The 24,291-nt window shown below is 43.4% G+C and overlaps 1 protein-coding gene across 5 annotated transcripts in view; it reads left to right on the top strand.

Annotated features, from left to right (window-relative positions):
- The window catches only part of PTAR1 (protein prenyltransferase alpha subunit repeat containing 1), a 58,659-nt gene that overhangs the window by 27,801 nt on the left and 6,567 nt on the right, over positions 1–24,291 (top strand). For 3 of the 5 annotated variants that reach the window (XR_003755953.1, XM_029054914.1, XM_029054913.1), the window contains exons 3-7: positions 2,455–2,521; positions 6,698–6,802; positions 10,377–10,590; positions 17,762–18,069; positions 21,008–21,342. Coding sequence is in view for 4 of the 5 variants with exons in the window: in XM_029054914.1 (XP_028910747.1) it covers positions 2,455–2,521; positions 6,698–6,802; positions 10,377–10,590; positions 17,762–18,069; positions 21,008–21,342 (1,029 nt within the window). In the remaining variant the exon portion in view is untranslated. The remainder of the gene's footprint in view (positions 1–2,454; positions 2,522–6,697; positions 6,803–10,376; positions 10,591–17,761; positions 18,070–21,007; positions 21,343–24,291) is intronic. The other 2 variants (XM_029054915.1, XM_029054916.1) reach the window with 2 other exon arrangements.

The raw sequence follows: 24,291 nt of genomic DNA, 5'->3' as shown, positions 1-24,291 counted from the left end.
ATTTGGCTTCAGTGTGAGTAGACTGACCTCCCCTCCTCTGGACCACCAGTTTCCTCTGGGCAGGGATCGTGACTACCAACTCACTTGTATCGTGTGCTCTCCCGTGAGTTTAGTAGAGTGCCCTCCAAACAGTAAGTGCTCAGTGAATACCATTGATTGGTTGGGATCCTAACTTGCCACTTGATGTTGAGAATGGCCCGTGAATGACACTGATGGAACTGCTCAAGGAGCTGGATTGTGGCCTTTTCGTGGGCCTTGGTCTTGCAGCAGTATAGCTCCGAAGATCTTCCATTTCTTCTGAAGTCTGATGTATTTCAAATGCACGAGGTGGAGGGGAATAGGATTTAATACGAGTAACGTTGGCCACTGGGTTAACTGGCTTGAAACGATAAAGCAGCTTCTCAGTCAGGGCCACCGCCCGCTATGTGTGTGCCATCTGGCAGTGATTTCTGTGTGGCAGCCACAGGGCTTACATCTCTCAGATTGCATCATAATTTGTGGAATGAGGGCTGGAGACGCAAGTGCCTCATCAGGAATTGTTTAACAGCTGATAACAGACATTTTAAAAAAGAAAATCCAGGAGACCGTGTCTCATTCCTCTAAAGATGTGACAAGGAAAATGATGATAAGAATAAGGTGTCTTTCTCTGGTGCTGCTTCAGATCAACACCTCTCTCGATCAGACTGCACTTCCATTTTCAAAATGCATTCATGTGATGTGTACATAAATATTTCAGCAGTTGCCATTTGTCATGATTGCTTATTTTCTGTCGTGCATGAGAAAAAGGGGAGGAGATGTTCACTTCCACATAGAACCTCTGAATTCAGAAGCTATATGTATCATACTTCTCTTTCATAGACAGATGATATTTGTCTTGTAGGGAAGACTATTCTATAATTTCCCTTCATTGCCGTCTGGAAGTTCATAAATTTGAACTTATTTGGGGACTTCAAATGAGAAACGTAATTATTTTAGGACTTTAGAAATTAAATTTAGAGATAAATACCTGGCAGTTATTGTGACGTTAACCTGTTTATGAAAATGACATCAATGCTAACTTTCATGACCTTTGCCTCTTTCTTTTGGTCCTCAAAAGAGTTTCAATTCTCAGTCCTCTGCAGGATGCTAAAAGTATGATTTTTTTGTGTGTGTGGTGGGGGGGGAGGTTGGTAAATGTATATGGTAAGTAACTTCCTAGTTCCCTCTAAGGAACTAGGGTATTTTACATACACGATGGAGTACTAGGTTCACTCAAGTACCCAAGTCATGTGTCAACTGTTAACTGAAAAGCTAGGGATAATGACTCAGGGGAAGTTTGAAAGAACTCATCTCCTTGTGATTAAACTGACCCTTCCAAGATAACATGTTCAGCATAATCACTGTACCCAGTGGGGAGCTACACAGAAAATGAGCTTTCTTTTCATCTCTGTCAATACTAATGAGCAAAGGAAGACTGCAGAGCTAGGGAGTGAGAAGAGATATATTAAAAGTATTCCTAATTTCATCACCCACCTACACCATAATCTAATTTATTCAATCGTTAAAATCTGCCTCATGTGTTTGGGGAAGGGGTGGGGGGTGTGGGGGAGAGAGAAGGGAGCCAGGTATTTGGTGGTGTTTCTACTTATTACTTGTTAGTGAATTAGTTCTAGTATCTTCAACTCTAGTGGGCCAGCATATGAACCGTGCACTTTTCTCCCATGCATTTAGATGACCGTCCTATGTGTAATTAGGTTTTGCTCTTCTTTTAGCCACAGTAGCATTTATTTGTTAACTGAAAGAAAGTAATAATAATAATGTTAATAATGTTGGTATTTAAGCGCTTACTATGTGCAGAGCACTGTTCTAAGCGCTGGGGTAGATACAGGGTAATCAGGTTGTCCCACATGAGGCTCACAGTCTTGATCCCCATTTTACAGATGAGGTAACGGGGGCACAGATGGAAAGATACATATGTTTTAAATGAATAACTGCAAAAATGTTTAATCTTCAATTTTCACCTCATAGTTTACCATCGGTGATCATCTGTCATAGTTGGGCATTTTGGAGTTAAACGTGTTGGGGTTTGGGTTGAGTAGTTATTAAGGAGAATTACAAAAAAAACCAATATTATGTCTCCTAACGTAAAGCTGTAGTTCAGTACTATTGAAATTATAGACTTTTAAAATTCTGGATTTAATACTGTAGTAATAGGGAGAAGGATCAATTTTCATTACCCCATCAAGGCAGCAGATAGCAATTTTATTCTTTTTTTAAAGACTTTCTTGTGAAGGAAGAGAGAATATTCTCGATACCCTATTAAACTAGCATCCTGGAGACTGGAACTTCTCTAAGTCAGGTAAGTGACTTGTACGAATGCCGTGTTAAGAGGGATTTTGAGAGAGAACTGGGAAATGAAACTGAGTGTTAAGGTGTGGTCCTGTCCATCTTAAATGTAACTTTTTTATCTTTTAGAATTGATAGATGTAACATGTACGCTGCTGCTTCTAAACCCAGACTTTACCACTGCGTGGAATGTAAGGTATGTCACACTTAGTAGATGATGACATAAAGACCTTGGCCAGATTTCTGAAGTCAGCAAGCCATAAGATTTGTTTTTGCATGGAATTTGATAAGCTAGCAACAGCTTTTCAGATAAGCTGTGCCCTTTCCCTTCTGTCCATAGCAATTCCTTCTTTAGATATTGCCACATGTTGCTTGTTACTAATTTGCTTAGCAGTATTTCTCTATACATTTGCAAATTTTGCTTTTTCTAAACCTTTCCTGGTTAATTCATCATTTGCTGAAATAAAACAAATTTGTCTGTTAGGATGAATGGCACATAGAGCCTTTCTAAATTTATATTGTGCTTCAGCTTTATAAAACTGTAACCTCCTTTATGGCAACCAACTCCTGGGACTCAGGTGGCGTGCAGGAGGCGGAGGGGATCGATTTTTAAAAGCCAGAATGGGGGAGAAAGTTTAAAGGGGGGCTGGGGGGCGGGGGAGGGAAATTACCTGATTGTCACCTGGGAAGTAATGAAGTAGAAGTCAGCTACCTAATTGAAAAACCTCTCGGGTTTTTTTGTTGTTTTTTTAAATGCTATTTGTGTAGCACTTACTATGCGTCAGGCACTGTACTAAGCACTGGGGTACATATAATCAGGTTGGACACAATCCACGTCTCACATGGGGCTCACAGTTTTAATCCCCATTTTACAGGAGAGATAACTGAGGCACAGGGAAGTAACACAGCAGATAACACAGCAGGCAAGCAGCAGAGCCAGGATCAGGACACAGGTCTTCTGACTCACGTGCTCTTTCCATTAGGACATGCTGCTTCTCACAGTGATTCTACATACATCACATACATCAGCGTAGCTATATTATTAATTTAGAATTGATTGATTGCCTACATGATTCTGGTTATTTTGGCAAAAAATATGCTCAGGAGCCAGTCCCTCCACCCCCCACCCCCCCCCCCCGCCCGGCCCCACTTAAGATGTTGCTTCTGTGAGAAAATCGATTCTGATATACAGTGTTTTGACGTAGCGATGCACTTTTCAGGAACCGCTGTTGTTGTACAGCAGTATATATGGGAAGCAGTGTGGTTTAGTGGAAAGAATATGGATCTGGGAGCCAGAGGACCTGGGTTCTAATTCCAGCTTGGCCACTGGCTTGCCATGTGACTCTGGGCAAGTCGCTTAATTTCTTTGTGCCTCAGTTTCCTCATCTATAAAATGGAGATTACATGCCTCTTCTCCCTCCTACTTAGACTGCGAGCCTCATGTGCGACAGCAACTGTGTTGGACCTGATGAATTTGTATATGCCTCAGTGCATAGTGCTTAACAAATGTATCCTTTCCTGCCTTAACTCTGCCCTGTCCTCCGCCAGGCAAAACTTCTTCTCCTCTCTCATCGACACCCATGCCCGTCACCCCCGCCAATTGTTCCAGACCTTTAACTCTCTCCTTAGGCCCCCTGTTCCTCCCCCTCCCCCATCTCTCACCCCCAATGATCTTTCATCACAAAAGTCAACACAATCAGGTCTGGGCTCCCCAAAGTCACCCCTCCGCCTCTCCCCTCCCCCCCACCAACCCTCTCCCCTACTTTTCCATCCTTCCCTGCAGTATCCTCAGGAGATCTCCTCCCTCCTCGCAAGTGCCACCCCCTCCACCTGCGCCTCGGACCCCATTCCCTCTCACCTTATTAAAAACATTGCCCCTGCCCTCCTCCCTTCCTTAACTTCTATTTTTAACCACTCAATCTCCAATGGCTCCTTCCCCTCTGCCTTCAAACATGCCCACGTCTCCCCCATCCTAAAAAAACCCACTCTTGACCCCACTTCCCCTTCCAGTTATCGCCCTATCTCCCTACTACCCTTCCTTTCCAAAATCCTAGAACGAGTCGTCTACAATCGCTGCTTAGAATTTCTTAACTCCCATTCTCTCCTGGACCCCCTCCAATCTGGCTTCCGTCCCCTCCACTCTACCGAGACTGCTCTCTCTAAGGTCACCCGTGACCTCCTTCTTGCCAAATCCAGTGGCTCCTACTCTATCCTAATCCTCCTTGACCTCTCTGCTGCCTTTGACACTGTCGACCATCCCCTCCTCCTCCACACCTTATCTCACCTTGGCTTCACGGACTCCGTCCTCTCCCGGTTCTCCTCTTATCTCTCTGGCCGGTCATTCTCGGTCTCCTTCGCAGGCGCCTCCTCCCCCTCCCATCCTTTAACTGTTGGAGTTCCTCAAGGGTCAGTTCTTGGCCCTCTTCCGTTCTCCATTTACACTCACTCCCTCGGTGAACTCATTCGCTCTCACGGCTTTGACTACCATCTCTACGCTGATGACACGCAGATCTACATCTCCGCCCCTGTCCTCTCCCCCTCCCTTCTGGCTCGCATCTCCTCCTGCCTCCAGGATGTCTCCACCTGGATGTCGGCCCGCCACCTAAAACTCAACATGAGCAAGACTGAGCTCCTCATCTTCCCTCCCGAGCCCGGTCCTCTCCCAGACTTCCCTATCACCGTGGATGGCACGACCATCCTTCCCGTCTCTCGGGCCCGCGATCTCGGTGTCATCTTTGACTCGTCTCTCTCATTCACCCCACACATCCTATCCGTTACCGAGACCTGCCGGTTTCACCTTTACAATATCGCCAAGATCCGCCCTTTCCTCTCCAGCCAAAGGGCTACCTTACTGCTACGGGCTCTTGTTATATCCCAGCTAGACTACTGTGTCAGCCTTCTCCCTGATCTCCCTTCCTCCTCTCTCGCCCCGCTCCGGTCTATTCTTCACTCCGCTGTCCGGCTCATCTTCCTGCAGAAACACTCTGGGCATGTCACTCCCCTTCTTAAACACCTCCAGTGGTTGCCTATCAACCTCCACTCCAAACAAAAACTCCTCACTCTAGGCTTCGAGGCTCTCCATCACCTTGCCCCTTCCTACCTCTCCTCCTTTCTCTCTTTCTACCGCCCACCCCGCACGCTCCACTCCTCCGCCGCCCACCTCCTCACCGTCCCTCGGTCTCGCCTATCCCGCCGTCGACCTCTGGGCCACGTCCTCCCGCGGTCCTGGAACCCCCTCCCTCCTCACCTCCGCCAAACTAATTCTCTTCCCCTCTTCAAAACCCTACTTAAAACTCACCTCCTCCAAGAGGCCTTCCCAGACTGAGCTCCCCTTCTCCCTCTACTCCCTCTACCACCCCCCCTTCACCTCTCCGCAGCTAAACCCTCTTTTCCCCCCATCTCCCTCTGCTCCTCCCCCTCTCCCTTCCCATCCCCTCAGCACTGTACTCGTCTGCTCAACTGTATATATTTTCATTACCCTATTTATTTTGTTAATGAAATGTACATCGCCTTGATTCTATTTAGTTGCCATTGTTTTTACGAGATGTTCTTCCCCTTGACTATTTATTGCCATTGTTCTTGTCTGCCTGTCTCCCCCGATTAGACTGTAAGCCCATCAAACGGCAGGGACTGTCTCTATCTGTTGCCGACTTGTTCTTTCCAAGTGCTTAGTACAGTGCTCTGCACAAAGTAAGCACTCAGTAAATACTATTGAATGAATCTGCCCTGATATCTTTGGAGGCAAAGTCTCTGTGACTGTGTCGGTTGCCAGAGTTTAGAGATGGGTTGCTCAGTTTTTCCCCATCTCAAATTCAGAACTGTAAACAATCCTTTGCCTTTTCTGACACAGCTGTCTTTTTAAGGGTGCTGTGGTACTTGTTTAAATTCCTCCCATATTAAGGAGATGAATATTGGTGCTAGTATCTGCTTTATCTTTGTCCTTTCCCCTGTTCCCCCTATTTATAAATGATTTATGACTACTTGCCTCCCCTCTTTAGACTGTAAATTCCCTGAGGTCAGGGACTAGTTCTTCTGTTTCTAGTATATTCTTAAGTGCTTAGTGTAGAACTCCACATACAGCAGTCCCTCGATAAATGCTACCGAATTGGCCGCCGATGTGGTCTTTTGATTAGCTAGCTAAATCAGATGACTATAGCTTCTAAAAGCAGATCTAAATTCTAGACCTTTCGCTTTGAATCTAGGAATCCATTTTTCTAAGAACACAAAAATGTGCTGTTGAACATTGTAGCATTTGGGGGATGTTTTACTGCTAAATCTTGTTTAATTCGCTCTCATATGAGCTTGCTTCCCAGACCATTGATTGTTTTAGGGAAAAGACTAAAATAATGGTTCTTTTGTTTTTCTTCTCCAGGAAAGAGTTGATTCTGTCTGGTACTTTAAACCCAATTAAAGATTTGTACCTGGGGAAGTTGGCATTAACTAAGTTTCCTAAGAGCCCTGAAACATGGATTCACAGGTTGGTCCAATTTAAGATGAAAATATGCTTAGAGAATGAGTGGGAAGGGAAATATTTAGACTTAACCATTGTACAGCTTTACTGCTTGGGTTTATAAAAGGTAATTGTTTTTTTCTGGTAAGGATGATTTGAATAACAAGTGTATGATCCTTCTTCTTTGTACATTTGCCAGAAGTGTGAAGGAATCAGCCTGGTTCATTGTGGAAGTTGAAAAGAAATAATTTTGTTTTTGCTTTTTGCAAATATATGATTTTGGGTTTCTTGTTACTACATCTCGCAAGGACTCTGACAGTCAACAAATGGAACACGAGAGAAAATGAAAGCTTTTAGCAGTGACTCTTTTGTTCTTGTCTGACCCTTTTTCTTTTACTATATTTTTTCCAGCTAACGTTTCCTTAGCTGAAAAATAAAATAATATCAAAGAAAAGGTTCTTTACCAGAGTTCACAGTCAAATTACCAAAGGACATGTTATTTTATAGTGGTGGTTGTAGGTTACATTTTAAAGGAACTAAATTCTGTAAATAAGATGCATATTTAGCTGTAGAACATAATTTCTGTCAGCCATTAAAACCAGTGGTGTTTGGTGATATGTAGTTTTATGTTTTTTCTTGCTCGTCCGAGTAATCGTGTGGAGTTAAAATTGTATAAAAATAAAGTAAATTGTATCAAATGAGCCTGCAAATCTAGCACTCAGTACAGTGGGCAGTGATTTGGGGGCTGTAAGGCCATTTTAAATAAATTTTAGTTAGCTGTTGACTGCACAGATACAACTGATATGGTATTTGCTAAATATAGATTGTTGTGCCATTTCCACATAAGCGTACAGCATTTCTCATAATAGTTGTGCTATTTAAGAGCTGATCATGTGGCAAGCACTGTACTAAGCACTGGAGTAGATTCAAGGCATTTAGGTTGGACACAGTCTCTGTCCCACATGGGGCTCACAGGTATTTAATCTCCATTGAACAGATGAGGAAACTGAGGCACAAAGCTATTAAGTGACTTGGCCAAGGTCACAGAGCAGGCAAGTGGCAGAGCTGATATTCAAACCCAGTTCCTCTGAAATTCCAGTCCATGCCTTTTCTAGTAAGCCATGCTGTTTCTCTGCTAATAGACGTGATGTCAATTTTCCTCATTTGCAGTGATAATATTAAGAAGATTTTGACTTTCGCTGGGCCTAGTGATATGCGATTGACTGAAAGAACAAATTGGTGGTCTGAATGTTGACCTTGGGCCCTGTTTCGCCCCCTCCCCCTTCTCTCTCAACTCCCTCCCGCCCCCCAGGCTACAAGCCCAATAGTTATAGTAGTAGTAATATTTATTGAGTACCCACTTGGTGTGATGTACTGTACTGGGTGCCTGGGGGGGTCTATAAAATAAAGTGGCATGTCCCTGCTCACAAGGAGCTTACATTCTCATGGAGGAGGCAGAGAAAAACGTTTACAACTAGTGGTCAAAATAAATAAAACGAGTGGGAATATTTGCATGAGGGTGGAAAGAGGTTCATTAAAGTGCTCTACTTCAAAATAATGATAATACCCAGCTTCTTAAATCTCAGAAAACACAACTCTTTCCCTTCTGACCCCGACACGACAAGGAAATTCTAAGCACTTGCTTGTTGTTGTTGATTTCCAGTTTCCTTTTATGCAGATTTCTCTTCATTCTTTTCCTCACCATTTACTATTTCATCCTCACTAGTTCATTCATTCGGTCGTATTTATTGAGCGCTTACTGCGTGCAGAGCACTGTCCTAAGAGCTTAGTACAATTCGGCAACAAATAGAGACAATCCCTTCCCAACAACAGGCTCACAGTCTAGAAACGGATAAGAACACTGTAATGGAAAAGGAAACTTTTGTTTTTCACTTAGCACCAACAGTAGGTACTATATTGCAAGAAAAAGGATTCCTTTCTAGTTCTTCACTGTATCAAAAAAAAAAAAAAGGTCAATATGACTATCACAGCAAAGACCTGGTGGTGTACTACACAGTCAAAAGCTGCTAGAAAATCAACTTAGGCTATCTGAGGGTCTTATTTTTTGTTAAGCTTCTGTGACTCGGGTTTTTTTTTTTTATTTTAAGCAGCAAAAGAGTTGTGAACTAAGAGAGATGGTAGGGTTTCAAGAGAAAAATGGAGCCTAGCTAGCATCCCCAAACACTGGGATCCCAAGAATAGGCTTCTTTTCGATAATCTTTCTCTTCACCCAGAGCTGATCACTGCTTTATTTCTGCATTGAGCAGCCACTGATGATCTAGCCGATTGCAGCCTGCCAACAGGCAGAAGTGTTAGGACCATGGCTCTGAGAAACATTTGGAACCCGTCCTTCCTCGCAGCCCCCCTCCCCGCACTAATTGCCATAACTTAGAGGGAAAAAGGGTGAAGGTGCAGGAGGGCACACAGGGTTGAAGATGGGAGATATCCAGGATGCTGAAGAAGTGAGGCAAGAGAAAAGTAGTTGGGAGTTAAGGTTGGGAGGAGTGAGTCTTCAAGCTAGGGAGGGAGGTGAGTTCTTGTGGACCAATTTCAGCATCCTGGGTGCCCTCTCCCTGCAACTTCCTGTTTCAGGTTGGATGGCAGGGGTCCATGAGGAAATTGTTGGAGGAGAGCACCATAAGGGAGCCAGCATGGTCTAGGGGAAAGAGCCTGGACCTGGGAGTCAGAGGTCCTGGGTTCTAATCCCGGCTCTGCCACTTGTCTGCTGAGTGACCTTGGGCAAGTCATTTCACTTCTCTGGGCCTCAGTTACCTCATCTGCAAAATGAGGATTAAGACTGTGAGCCCCATGTGGACCATGGACTGTGTCCAATCTGATTAGCCTGTATCCACCCCAGAGCTTAGTACAGTGCTTGGCACGCAGCAAGCACTTAACAAATAGCATAAATGATAATGATAATGAAAACCAACAAAATACTGGGTGACGGCAGGGCCCCCGGGATACTCACTGTAATACAATAATGAACCTTGGATTAATGATTTCCTGCTCGATCACTGCCACTGACCTACTTCTCTCTCTAAACTCACTGCGGCTTGTGGATTTCAGACAGAAGGGGGCAAGATCCTGAGTCCAGACTACATCAGCTGCGCCATTTTATCACATAACCTTAAATGTAGGAATTGTGCCCTGTGCAATCTGGCTTTATGGTGTACTAACATTTAAAAATGATAAAAATTAACATTTTGAATGTATAAAGTGTGTGAAAATGATTTTAGTGAAAGCGAACGTGGAGATTTCTAATTTTGCTAAGTGTAAGCCTCTGTATCAAATCAATCAACCTTCGTGATAAATAGATACTGATTTGCTTATGTAATAGTCTGTGGTTGACTTTCTGTTTCTAATCAGCTTAAAATTCCTCTTCCCAGCCTAGTCTAGGTTTCTCCAACCCCTTGCTATATTCAATTCACTTTTGCCATGCTCTTAATATTTCGTATCAGTAGGCGAATTAACTGTTTTGTACCGTTTGCAAATGTAAAAATGGAAGCAAAATCAGCAACCAAAATGATTTCTCCTTTCTCCCCTCTCCTCTCTCTTTTTTTTTTTTTTTTACCAACTTAAATCTGCTTTGCCATTCAACTAGGCGATGGGTGCTGCAGCAACTAATTCAGGAAAACTCCTTATCCACATTGGTGACAAAGGGAAATATGGAGACAATTCCTGTGGAAAGGATGCAACGGATCGTGCGGGAAGAGATGGAGGTCTGCGGCGAAGCTGCCGGCAGATATCCAAGTAACTATAACGCCTGGTCCCACCGTATCTGGGTTTTGCAACACTTGGGAAAACTGCATGTTAAGGTAATGTATGGGCAGAATATCGGGGCTTTGAAATTTCAAGTCCAGCGGGGATTATAAGAGAGCCTTAAGGGATTTTCAGTGTCTCAGCAAATGCCGAGAGGGCTTATGCAGTTGATGCTTTTGGGGGATGGGACAGGCATTGTTCTTTTTACCCTAACTCGGATGCATCCCTCAGCGGGATAGTTAGCTTCTATCTGTTAGCAGTTTGCGGTAATGGCTGAGTTGGTAGAGGAGAAAGGACATTGGTAGAGGTGACCGGACCAGAAGGGGGGAAAAGGTGTGTTCTTGCCATCAAGGATCACAGCTCATGAAACAACCCAGCTGCATGAACAGTAACATCGTCGCTTCTCCTATGGGCTGATCTATGGATCTGCACTGGATGAAGCTTTCAACCTCACCTATGCTGCCAGTCAAATGTATTTACTGAGGGCTTACTGTGTGCAGTACACTGTACTGAGCGTTTGGGAGAGTAGAATACAGTAGAGTTAGTAGGCACGATCCGTGACAACAAAGAACAGCTTCGTGGGGTCGACAGACATGAAAATAAATTATTCATAGGGGAATCAGTGGAGTATAAGGATGTGCACGGAAGTGCTGTGGGGCTGAGGGCGTATCCTTATGCAGGAGTATCATGTTCTTAGAGAGTACAGATCCAGATCCATGGGTGACGTGGAAGCGTAGGCGAGTAGGGGAAATGAGGGCTTAGCCAGGGAAGGCCTCTTGGAGGAGATGTGATATTAGGAGGGCTTTGAAGGGTGGGGGAGAGTGGTCCATAGGTGATGTGGAAGCATAGGCGAGTAGGGGAAATGAGAACTTAGCCAGGGAAGGCCTCTTGAAGGAGATGTGATATTAGGAGTGCTCTGAAGGGGGGAAGAGTTGTGATCTGTTGGATATGAGTTGGGAGGAAGCTCTGGGCCAGAGGGAGGACACTGTCAAAGGGTCGGTGGCAGGATAGTTGAGATTGAAGTATAGAGAGTAGTTTGGCATTAATGGAGGGAAGGATGCGGGCTGGGTTGGAGTAGATCAGTGAGGTGAGGTAGGAGGGGATGAGCTGATTGACTGCCTTAAAGCCATTGTTGAGGGAAAGCAGGCTTTTTCTTGACATCATCCTCTAGACTGTAAGGTCCTTGTGGGCTGGGGCCATGTCTATGAACTCTGCTGTATTGTACTCTCCCAAATGCTTAGTACAGAGCTCCATACATAATAAGCATTCAATACACTTGATTGATTGATCACAGCTAATTCAGAAATAGAGTCCTCATTACCCTTTTCATAAGACCCAAGAATCCCCTTTTCAGGAGCTTCCTGGGGTTTGGAGGGGCAGCTACCCAGACCAAGAGCACAGAGATAAGGGACCACCAACTAAAGAAGAAAATACCACCAGCTGCCTTGTCTGTTTCAGTTGTGTTCTGGAGTAGGGATGCACTGAGAGAGTTTCTCTGCCTGTTTACTGTCCTTTAATCTCTGTTCCCTAAATTCTCCAACCTGCATGTGGCAAAGATGTCCCACTTGTGGGACACCCCTGGGCATCATGATTCACTCCCCTAATGGGAAAAAAAAATAAACTGGTTATAGATATCAGTTTGAAATGAACAAGATTCTCTGAATAATCCGTATGCCATAACTTGGAGATCTTTATTTGGCTGAGCTCCGAAATTAAGGTACAGCAAACTTCAAAGTCAAGGTGTTAATGCCTGACATAACTTGAAGTGAAAGGGGGATGATTTTTTTTTTAATCGATCAACTGTTAGGTGGCTCGGTTCATCTGTTGTGCGGACAAGAGGTTAGCCTTCCACCATGGCTGGGCCTAACTGCATTCTTTCACCACAGCTACCCCCCTCCACTGCCCTAGCTGTGTGTGGTTTTCCTCAGTAAGGGTGCAGAATCGGCTGAGTCACGTGCCATTTTTCATGTTCTGATGGCAAGGAGATCACTTGGCGTCAGACTTTCCTGCTTTAAGATGCCACCTTGAAGGCAAATAAGAGCAACCCAAGGTATAATAATAACTGAAACAAAACAAAACATCAGTCAGTCCAATAATCTCTTCTCCTCTAACTTCCCCAAACCAGAGATGGAGATGAAGAAGGGAAATGGCACTAGCAGTCTGGTTGCTCTCCTGGAAACTCTTTCTTTTGTCTGCCAGTGTGTGTGTCTGATCTCGGGGTAATTAATCGGAACTCAGCTGTTCTTCCTCTAATTGGCAAGGGCTGTTTCTGAAAGGCAGGCATTCTCTTCCCCACGGCTTATGAGTGGAGGGTAATGGTGGTGGTGGTGGGGGAAACGTGCAGGTGTTTAAATGATCTGTTTTGTGTGATTTAGCAAACATTTTGATTGGCATTGGAAGATCACATCCATGGCGGCAGAAGCACAGATGCTTCAATTTAAGATTTTGGGGACTCTCCAGTGATCCAAAGTGCAAGTGTGTTAGGCATGGGGGAATGTGGTAGAAAAGAGTTGTGATGTTTTATTTATTAATGGATATTTCATTCATTCTATTTCTAGTATACCCAGTATCCTCTGGAGATTTTTAGGGCAATGGAGGGCGGCAGGATTTCTAAGCAAATGTTGTCCATCATAATAAATGAAAGAACCTTGTTCTCCTTATTGGGATTTAGTTTTGATAGGGGATAAGTGTTTACTCTTTGCTAAGCACTGGGGTAGATTCAAGTTAAGAATTCTTCTGTGGTAAATCGAGTAACTTTCTGATGGCACATTCTCCCAGTGTGCTTTGTGCCCACTGTCAACTAGGGAGATATTCTATTCCAGAGGGGAGGAAAGGAGTTTTTGAAACAAGGATTACTGTAGTGTACTTAACATTGAAAGAATGGTTTTGCCCTGTGGTTCAGGGCAGGTACCGGGATAAAAAACTGAGTTAAAGGCTACAGAAACGTTCCCTGAATTCTTTTGAAACCAGGTGTGCTGTTTGTACAGTTTGCTCTCTCACAATTTTGAAAAATAGTAGAAAAACTTTTCTCAAACTCATGTGGAGAGCTAAGTCATACGTCACATAGTCTTGAATCAAAATGTCTCATTTTTTTTTCCTTTGGTAGTACACGCCAAAAATTTAGGAATTAGGTGTCCCTCCAAACTTAGTTTGGGGGTTGCCCAAGCAAAGTCCTGGTTCTATACCAAGCTCTTCAGCCCCTTTTTAATTAAAAATGTAACCCAGGCAATGGAGCAGATGTGCATTCACCTGCATGCAAAGATAGATGAACAGGTGGACATGTGCAGTGTTCAGTTGTCCATACACAGCAAAATTCCCTCAAAATATGCAACTCTTCCCAGTTTCCCTTGATTAGATGCAATTTGAACAGATTGGGTCAGGTAGACAGTCAGAACATCTAGAGGTACTTTTTGCTAATCCATCTCTATTTTGAAGAACACACAACCTCTGTCATTCTATCTGAAGTATTCCTGATTTTCTCACCTTGTTCTCTAGGGTCACTGCCATAGAGTTCCATCACTAATGTGAGATTTCTAATGCATACCTCTCCGTTCCTTTTTATAGCTTTTGGGGCTTTTTTCCCCCCCCTTTCCAGCTTCCACTTTAAAGTCTCCATTCTGTCTAGAAGCACTTTTTTCTTCCAGTTCAGATTATCTTTCTGGGATGTTATGGGGTTTTGTTGTTGTTTTTGCTGGGGTTTTTTGTTTTGTTTTGTTAATACTGGAGAAGGCAACAGAAGGCTGGGTAGGATGTCTCCTTGAACAGACCCACGCTCCAATTTACTGCATCATTTTCCCCCATCGATCACTTCCTCTCCTGTGTTTTTCTTATTTATCATGCCATCTAACCTAAAGGGAAAGGTTGCAAGCCTTGAATATGGCAGAGCGGCTTCACAGCCGACTGCTCTTGGACTCTCCTGATCTCGAGAAGGGTACTGCTGTTTGAGGCGAACTTGTCATTCCATCACTTTCATGGGAGAATAGGTTGGGGTTTTCATACTTCATGTAGAACATGTAACCTCAAAGTTAGAAATTCAAAAAATTTCACTGTTATACAGCTGATTCCCAAAATTAGAATAATTGTGTGGATCTCCACACTCTCATTTTTTCTTCTTCCACTTTTCCCCCATCCCAGAATGGCTGGAAAAAAAAAAAAGGGAGGGTTCTTTAGTTTGTGTTCCCTTGGGTGTCAGCAGTCCAGTTGAAACTTTGTGAGGAGCCATTGCAGTCTGGATCTTTTCTATCTTCCTCCTCCTTTTGCTTTACACACTTTGGGGGGAAGAGCTCTGGATGAGAGATGATGGGTGGATGATTAAAAATGGTGAAAATAAGCATTGTTAAGTAACAATCCAGGTGATTGTTTTACCCTGAAAAATGGCCTGAGAAGATACTGCGAGCCAGCTCTTGTTACTGTTTTTATTATGTATGCTGGGCTGAGGTACACACAAACATACTTCCACTCTGTCATTTGCTTAGAGAAGCAGCGTGGCTCAGTGAAAAGAGCCTGGGCTTGGGGGTCAGAGGTCATGGGTTCAAATCCCGGATCTGCCACTTGTCAGCTGTGTGACTGTGGGCAAGTCACTTCACTTCTCAGTGCCTCAGTTACGTCATCTGTAAAATGGGGATGAAGACTGTGAGCCTCACGTGGGACAACCTGATTACCCTGTATCTACCCCAACGCTTAGAACAGTGCTCTGCACGTAGTAAGCGCATAACAAATACCAACATTATTTGCTTAGAGCTCTGATAACTCCTCTACCGTGTGAAGATATGATGGGCAGGTAGCCAGCCAACCAATTTTTTGAGGGGGGTTGTGTGTAGTGAGGGTGGGGTGGTGATTTTAAATGAACATTGGCCCTCAAAACCCAAGACCTGAAAAAGAAAATAATTGTTGGCCAGTAAGAATTTTTCTTAAAGTGAAAAATGATCTAGAGCATTGGTACTGTAGTTCTTTAAGCTATACCGTTGTTCACTGAAATCAGCTGCATCACCTTGAATGATAATTGTGGTATTTAAATGTTTACTATGGGCCAAGCACCGTATTAAATGCCGGAGTAGATAAAACAAGATTACCAGGTCAGACACAGCCCCGATCCCATGCTGCTTCTTTCTAGTTTTAATTAGCGTGGGAAGGTCTGCTGAAATCTGTGGACCAAAAAAAATTAATAAAATTTCAACCCGCCTGCATAGCTAGTGTGTGTGTATGCGCGGGGTGTTTTGGAAAACATCACTGACCTTCCATTTTTAAATAAGACTCCCTAACTAGGTTTCTTAATAAATATTGCACAAAGCTCTGTTTCTATCATCTAGTACTCCAGTACTGACAGCATTTTTTTCTCCCCCCAATTTGATTTCTTCAGGGAAGAAAAAAAGGGAAAAAAAAGTAATCATTTCTAGTCAGTCAACTTTATTTATTGAGTGCTTACCATGTGTAGAGCACTGTAGTTAGTGCTTGGGAGAGTACAGTATAATGGACACGTTACCGGCCCACAACAAGCTTCCAGGGGGACACAGGCATTAATATAAATAAAATTACAGATATGTACATAAGTTCTCTAGGAACATTACAAACAGGTCACCCATTGGGACCGAATGTGATCGATGCGCATTTAAGCATAACCATCTTTGGTGTCTGTGAGCTTTTCTCCCTTGTTCACACACTCTCCAATGAATGTGTAAAATGTGTTTCTTGAAGAAGACCATACAGTGGCGTTTTTAAAAAAAAGATGTGCACTTAAGGCTGAAGAATCATTTTAAAAGACACTTAAATTGGGTTTGTGGGTCATTCATCTACCCAGCTTATTTTCGAGGGTGGAAAAGCCCATTAAATTCCCATTCTTTTCTACCCGGACAAATCCAGCAGAAAGTCTAAGGACTCAACCTGTTACCAAGGTTATCATGTCTTCCAGGTGTCCTGCTGTTTAATTCACAGGAAAAGCAATGATTTCAGATTTGGCTTTCTTCACGAATGATTTCATCCAGGTGCCCCTTTGGCTCAAATGCTCATGTCAGGTTGAGCAGTGGAGCCCAGACCATAGCATTTCCCCAAAAGAAAAATGAGTTGGACCTCTTCAGAAAGCTGATTTGGCTGAAATCTGATATGTTGAATAGAAACAGGCACCATCAAAAAAATCCCAAGTATTTCATTTCATAAAAAGGCAACATTTGTCTTCCGCAATTTTTTGTCTCTGCACTCCTTTCCTTTAAGGGTCATTTTTTATGTCTGCCGAGACCCCAAGAGTTGTAATTCATTCATTCATTCAATTCATTCAATAGTATTTATTGAGAGCTTACTATGTGCAGAGCACTGTACTAAGCGCTTGGAATGTATAAATCGGCAACAGATACAGTCCCTGCCCTTTGGGCTTACAGTCTAATCGGGGGAGACAGACAGACAAGAACAATGGCAATAAATAGAGTCAAGGGGAAGAACATCTCATTAAAACAATAGCAAATAAATAGAATCAGGGTGATGTACATCTCATTAAACAAAATAAATGGGGTGATGAAGATATATACAGTTGAGCGGACGAGTACAGTGCTGAGGGGATGGGACTGGAGGGGGGAGGAGCAGAGGGAAAGTGGGGAGAAGAGGGTTTAGCTGTGGAGAGGTGAAGGGAGGGTAGAGGGAGCAGAGGGGAAAAGGGGGGAGCTCAGTCTGGGAAGGCCTAATGTGACTTGTACCAATTGACTCCCAATTTTATATCTCCCTCTGTCCTCTTAATTGCCCGAAAGGTTAATATAGAGCAAGACAAGATTCTTCATTTATGTAAGAGTCATGGCTTCAGTCCATTAGGGAAGGTCCTCTTATTTCTTGTACGCTTTTAAGTTTGCTTAATTTGTGTCCCAGCAGCTGTGTTTCCATACTGATGTTTAAATGCGTGTATTTTTCCCCCACCCCAGTGTTATTCATTAGCAAAAATCCTGGCAAATCTTGGCCATTTAACTACTGCCGTTCTTTTATGAATGCTTTTCTAGGTGGTTTCTGGGAAGAGTGTTTATTTAGATGGGCCCTTGAAGTCTAGGTGTTTGGGGGGTTTTTGTTTCAGTTTTTGTGTTGTTTTTTTTAACCCACCTTTTCTTTATGCAGTGGTGTTAGAGATGATAGGATTGCAGAAGAACTAGAGAGCTGTCTGAGGCACAGTGGGGAAAGGAAAAATTGATGCTCCTTTTCTTAATAGGCTTATTGTTTTCACCACATGCGTCTTTTCTTTAAAATTTCTTTTAGACCCTTCTCGATGAACTAACTTCCACTAAACACTGGGCATCCATGCATGTTTCAGACCACAGTGGATTTCACTACCGCCAGTTCTTATTAAAGTCTTTGATTAGCCAAACTCTGACTGACAGTACTGTGTTAGTGCAAAACACTTTGGTTGGTGAGCAAGCCCCGATTCTTCCAAAAGACGAAGCAACAGCAACAACTTTGGTGGAGGAGCAGGGGGTAGATCTTCTTCGCCTTCTAGAGGAGGAAGTTGAACTCAGCACTGATCTCATTGATACCTACCCTGGGCATGAAACACTATGGTGCCATAGGTAAGAGAAGTCTATTTTCTGCAGAAACTGTGTATAATTTCCCAGCAAGCTATCTGGAACGAGAAATCTGCCTTCACAAGCACAAAAGGATGATTTGTCTGGTTTCCAAATTAAATCTCTTCTCGGGGAAAGATCACCACCGGCCTGCTGGATTTTGCTGACGTGAGTTGTGTTTGCTTTGCCTGAGGAGAATGTCAAAGAAGTTGATGTCTTAATAAGAATTGTGCTATTTAAGCACTTACTATGTGTCAAGCACATAATGTGTACTAAGCGCTGGGATAGATACAAGATGATCAGGTAGGACATAGTCCCTGTCCCACACAGGACTCACAGTCTAAGAGGTCTGGAGAGAAAGGGATCCGATCTCCATTTTGCAGATGGGGAAAGTGAGGCACAGAGAAGTTAAGTGACTTGCCCAAGGTCTCACAGCAAGCACATGGTAGAGCAGGAATTAGAACCCAGGTCCTCTGACTTCCAGGCCTGTGCTTTTTCCATTTGCACTGAGGGATTCCCTCTATTCCTTGCAAGTGATTTAGGATACTGAAATGAGCCTACTGAAGAGAGACAATATCTGGCCACCTACATCATCATTCAGACTTGGTTGGGGTCTGCAGATGAAATTGCTGGGGTGATAGTTTATTCATATTCATTTAACGTTAAAGACAAAGTATTGATGTATGATTTCAGAAGACAGTGAAATTTGCTGGTAATCTCCAAACTGAATTCATTATAGGTCTGGCCTAAAAATGCATTTAATACTGAGAAATGTGTCAACGCTTGTTGAGTCAACTCTCCAGGAAACCCCAATTCCAGCGTGGATTTTTCTCTTGTGGCCGGAAGCATCTCCGCTACTACAAACATTAGTTACGTCGTACCTGATTTTAGATGTGAGACCAAATGCTAGAATTCTGCTCTAAGTTTACCGGAAGGTAGCGCCAGTCATAAACCTCAAGATGAGAAATATTCATTTGGGGTTTGATTCCCCATTCTTCGCCTCCTCTGGGTCTTTGGGATGGAGGGTTTGTTTTGGGGATGTTTTGTGACTTCTCCCCTGCTAGATGTAGTTGGAAAAAACCACAGAAAAATGTGCTGCTCTCCTGGTACCTTCACAAAGATAACTCCATTTCCTAAACCTGGGCACTTTTAATGCCACCCTTTTAACTAAAGACATCTTATCCTCCAAATTGGTTGGAGGTTGTTAGTGTTTCTAGTTAGCATGCCATGCAGATGGCCAATGAGGTGCAGCTTTTATGCAGCCTCTATGTGGGCATCGTAGACGAATTAATCGTCGTCGTCATGGACATTAATGGTTTGCTTATGAAACACCTAGAGGGAAACTGTTGTACTAACTTGCTTCAGAACCAAGAACAGCAACCTAGGTAACCCTGCTAGGGCTATGCTTAATTCTGACAAATGCTATTAGGTAAAGTCAGGGAAAGGCTTCAGGGTTCGTTTGGTTTCCGAAGTCCGATGCCATGACTGTACCAGTTGCACGAGGAAGTCCAGGTTGAAGCCGTGACTTAAGTCGAGGGAAATACAGTTCAATCCTCATGCTCCTAAAAACCCAGACCCCTGCTGGGCAGGATCCAGGATATATCTAATTAGAGAGGGATTACTGTCATTGCGTACGGCGGGGGAAGTAATCCGAAAATATCCTCCCGATTGTTGTGCCGTTCCCCGAGCAGCAGGTAGAAACAAGTGTCAGGTAGATCCGTCATTAGCGGTCATGATTATTAATTAGCATTTCTTGTATACTCATCAGGTAGACGATATTGAATTCCAGTCAAAGCAGTGAACTAAAAGCAACAAGACTGCACTCACGTGCACTGATCCCTCAGGCACAACTGCCGAGTCCTTTTGGATTCATATCCCAGAATCTGTGGGTTTCTAATCAAAAATAACAGATAGCTTACCTGTCAATAGGAGGATACGCTACAAGCGTTATTTGTTGCAGGCCGGCATTGGAGGGCTGCAGTGCATTAGATTGAGCTCATACAGATGAGGTTTTTTTGACTGTAAACTTGAATTTTTCTGCCCGACTTCTGATTGACCAAGGAGATTATCCATTTGACAGCTGCCGCCCAGAGTTGCTGGCATCCAATGAATGATCTCTTCTTCCTCATAATAATGATCCTGATGATATTAAATGCCTACCATGTGCCAAATGTCAGTTTATACAAAATAATTAGATCAGACAGAGTCCCTGGCCCTCGTGAGACTCACCATCTAAGAGATAATCTCATTTTACAATTGGGCCGCCAGTTCTCTGGGAATTTACCTGAAGCTCCCAGAACAGTGGTGGGGTAGAGAACACAGGGTTGGGGGTGAAAAGCCTGAAGTGCATTCTGGCAGTTGGACATGCTGACTCATGATTCTTGGAGGGAAACTCTGAGGTGAAACTAGGGGTGCAATGCTTCAGAAGTCTGACTTTTTTTTCCTGCATGATTCTTTCCCATTAATGCTAGGTAGGTGCCAGAGATCAGCTTTGCTCCATGCAGATTCAGGTCAACAGAGAAATGTTTCCCCTTGAAAATGCACTTTGGCCCTGTTTAGATTTGACTAATATTTCTCCGGGGCAGCTGATTCCTCTTCACCTCTGTTCACCTTCCTCCCTATGCCCTCTCCCCTCCCGCTGGCCCTTTCCAAAAAAACCCCAAAAAAACAAAACTACCCATTCAATTGTTTTCTGAGGAAAGGGGGATTTACTTGACGCCATTATCCTCAACAGCGTATATTGAGTGCCTCCTGGGTACAGAACTGTTCCAGGGACTTGGGAACAAACGACAAAAGGAAGAGCACAGCCCTGCCTTCAAGATGCTACGATTTAGCTTGTTTTTTTCAATGTTGCCTGAAGTTTGACTTTCACTGTCATCTTACTTTTCTCTCCCCTTCCATGACCTTTTCTCTTCCCTCCCTATCGACGACTCCTTTTACCAAGACGGCATGTGTTCTACCTACAGCACCATTTTCACAGTAAGCTCTCGCAAAACATTGTCCGGCTGTCTCCTGTGGACCACAGCGATGGGACTTTAAATGATTCGTACCTCAGCCCATCCGATATCCATATGACTCAGGCCATGGATGTGGATGGATTGAATGACTCAAGCAAGCAAGGCTACTCGCAAGAAACCAAGCGCCTGAAGCGGACCCCAGCTCAAGACTCTCTTGGCCTAGATGTGGAGCGTAGGTTCGTTGAGCACGTTTTGTCCACCTGCAGAAATGTGGAGCAAGCCAGGTTTGCTAATGCCTACAAGAAATGGCTGGTTACATTAAGTAAGTGAAAGAGATGGCAAAGTCTGCAGGGGTTCCCTCTTAGTGCAATATTCTTTCCCCCCCCTTCCTTTTCTTAGAGTTGCATGTTCTTATTGCTAATGTTGGCTCTTCATCCATTTCTCAGCCTTTTTTGTGGTCCTTGATATAGTTTGTAGAAAGAGTCTTTTATATTATTTATTTTGTTTAAAACTGGCATTTATTTTGGGAAGAAACAAATATTGTACTTTTTGTCATACAGTGAGTCTTAAATCTTTTTTTTTAAGCATACCTTTTGTATTTTCACTTTGGCAGCTTTTTATATATCCTTCTGTTCTCTAGCTGACATTTGAGGAGTTTGGTTATTGTGGACTATGAAAACCAAGTTTCAGAGCTTAAATGCAAATTCATTTAGCTTGTCTGACCTAAACCGACTTGATCCGGTAGTTGATCTGGAAAGTAAATGAGGGGAATAGGTGAAAATATAGCCTATATCATCTCTAATGTATTGGACTTTCATGATGAAGCAAGCCAAAGCCAGTAGAGGGAGGAAGGTTTAAAAGTAGAAAACTCTTCTGAAGGTGACCCATCTTCAAAAGTCCTGATTCTTTTAAGGGTTTGTGTTAGTACAGTACTGGAATTTAGTATTTATTAGAGTATGAGACATCATTTTTACTTACAATTTAGTGTGTTCCAAAAATCACATCCTAAAATGGCAGATCATGGGAAATTGATGAAAAAGCAGAGGCCTTCCTTCTTGTGGGGCATGCTCAAAGAGAGTGCCCAAAGAACCATAATCTGAATTTAATGGCTTTTTAGATATAGTATGTCCTGTATGTTTCTGAGAATGTACTGTGTACACTACGGGATTCTAGTGAAGTGAACCTAAAAGAAAATTGGATAAAGTAATGGCCAAATATTTTAGATTAATGGGAGTGTTCAGGAAATTACTCCTTTTTGAGGGTTTTAGTAATACTCTTATGAAAGTTGTCAGAGGTTCTTTGATTCAGTGGCATTGATTGAGTGCTTACTATGTGCAGAGCACTGTACTAAGCGCTTGGGAGAGTACAGTACAACAGAGTTGGCAGACATCTTCCCTGCCCCCAGTGAGCTTACAGTCTAGAAAGGGAGACAGACAGTTATATAAATAAAACCAAAGTATTCACCTTTCACCTATAATGTCCTATCCTTCTGTTGATAAGGGCCCTGTACCTAAATTTAAATCTGCTGTCCTGCATAGTTTCCTACCTACCTAGTGTCTACTAGTGAAACCATCTGAGTTCTGTTTCCTATGCATTTTCACTCATTTTATCTCCTTTCTTGTCCTTACTACTTGTCTGTCTCCCTTCCTTGTTTCTGGTTATTTTTGCCTCCTGCCTTGCTCCCAAGGTACAGTACCAATATCCGTGCCCTCGTAGCTTCATGGGCCCGTGCCACACAGGTGACAGCTCTGGCCAAAGAAAGTAGCAGTGAGCTGGCTTGTTCTGCCTTCAGAAGCTCCGCTAAAGCTACTTTAGCAGTAGATGCACGTGGCCACTGACAAACCACTCTACTGCCTCCTGGCAAGGGATTTGGGCAGCTGAAGCCAGAGTTCAGTTCTTCACGCCTCACCCCGTTCCCCCAGACTTACCAACTTCATGGGCGCTGGGGAAAGTAGAGCCCAAATTAATTAATTAATGTTGGTATTTGTTAAGCGCTTACTATGTGCCAAGCACTGTTCTAAGCACTGGGGTAGACACAGGGGAATCAGGTTGTCCCATGTGGGGCTCACAGTCTTAATCCCCATTTTACAGATGAGGTAACTGAGGCACTGAGAAGTTGTGACTTGCCCAAAGTCACACAGCTGACAAGTGGCAGAGCTGGGGTTCGAACCCATGACCTCTGACTCCAAAGCCCGTGCTCTTTCCAGTGAGCCACGCTGCTTCCCAAAAGAAAGGAGGATTCCAGACTGTCCGGTATGAAACCAGACCAAGAGTCACCTTAATGTAAACCTTGAGTTACCTTGAAGGCTGTGGCGGCGGCTTAGCCTGGAGAGGAGAAAGCGACCCCTTGTTCTGATATTTTTTTAGTCACTGTTCGTATACTGAGTTAGCAGTGGCGTGAGGAAATAAGCCCACCTGGTTCTAGTTGGGTCAGGGTTTTCAGGCCTACAAGCAGTTTTGTTTTTGTTTTCTTTAGTTTTTTTTTTTCTCCCCATTGTGTCACTCTACATCATTGTCACTGTGATGTAGCCTTATATGTGCAAAGCTAATTTGCAGTTGGAGCTCCTGAAACTAATACCTCAGGGAATGGAGCCTGAATAGATAAAAGCATCTGTCTGAGATTCTCCACTCTATATTTCATAGAAATAAACTCTGGAGAACTCTTGGGCCCATCCCATTGTCATCAGCAGATGGTGTCTCCTGAATTTATCATCTCCAGTACTTACTCCAAGTTGGATTTTTAAATAGCCTGAGTAATGGGACCTTGTTATACTTCCCTTGAGAGACTCTCAGGAAGGACGTTGAAACATTCACTCTGACTGTTTCCATTTCTTTCTGAGTGATTCCGCTCCACCTTTGGAATTTACACTTACCAGTGGGTCCTAGCCTCTTATCTCCTCACCAACCTAATTTGATGGTTTCTCAATCAGTCAGTATAGTCATTACTGAGCGCCTACTCTGTGCAGAGCACTGTACTGGGTGCTTGGGAGAGTACAATAGGATGAATAGCTGTCAAGGAGCTTATAGTCTAGTGATTTACAGACAAGTTAGTTTCCTCTCAGTTTTCCAGGTTTGAAAATATAGTTATCGATTGGCAAAGCTCTATAAGTACACTTTTCTACTGGCAGTGAAATGTAAACACCAAGGTTTGCGAGCATTAAATCCACGCTAAAAAAAGTAAAAAATAAAAACAAGCCAAAATCACACCTCCAGGACAAGCAGAGAGCATCTGTGTTTGGTGAACTCAGCGAATATTTATTGAGTTCTGTCA

The sequence above is a fragment of the Ornithorhynchus anatinus genome, chromosome X5, assembly GCF_004115215.2.
Source record: "Ornithorhynchus anatinus isolate Pmale09 chromosome X5, mOrnAna1.pri.v4, whole genome shotgun sequence".
Classification (NCBI taxonomy): Eukaryota; Metazoa; Chordata; class Mammalia; order Monotremata; family Ornithorhynchidae; genus Ornithorhynchus; species Ornithorhynchus anatinus.
This window is presented reverse-complemented; position numbering and strand designations above follow the sequence as displayed.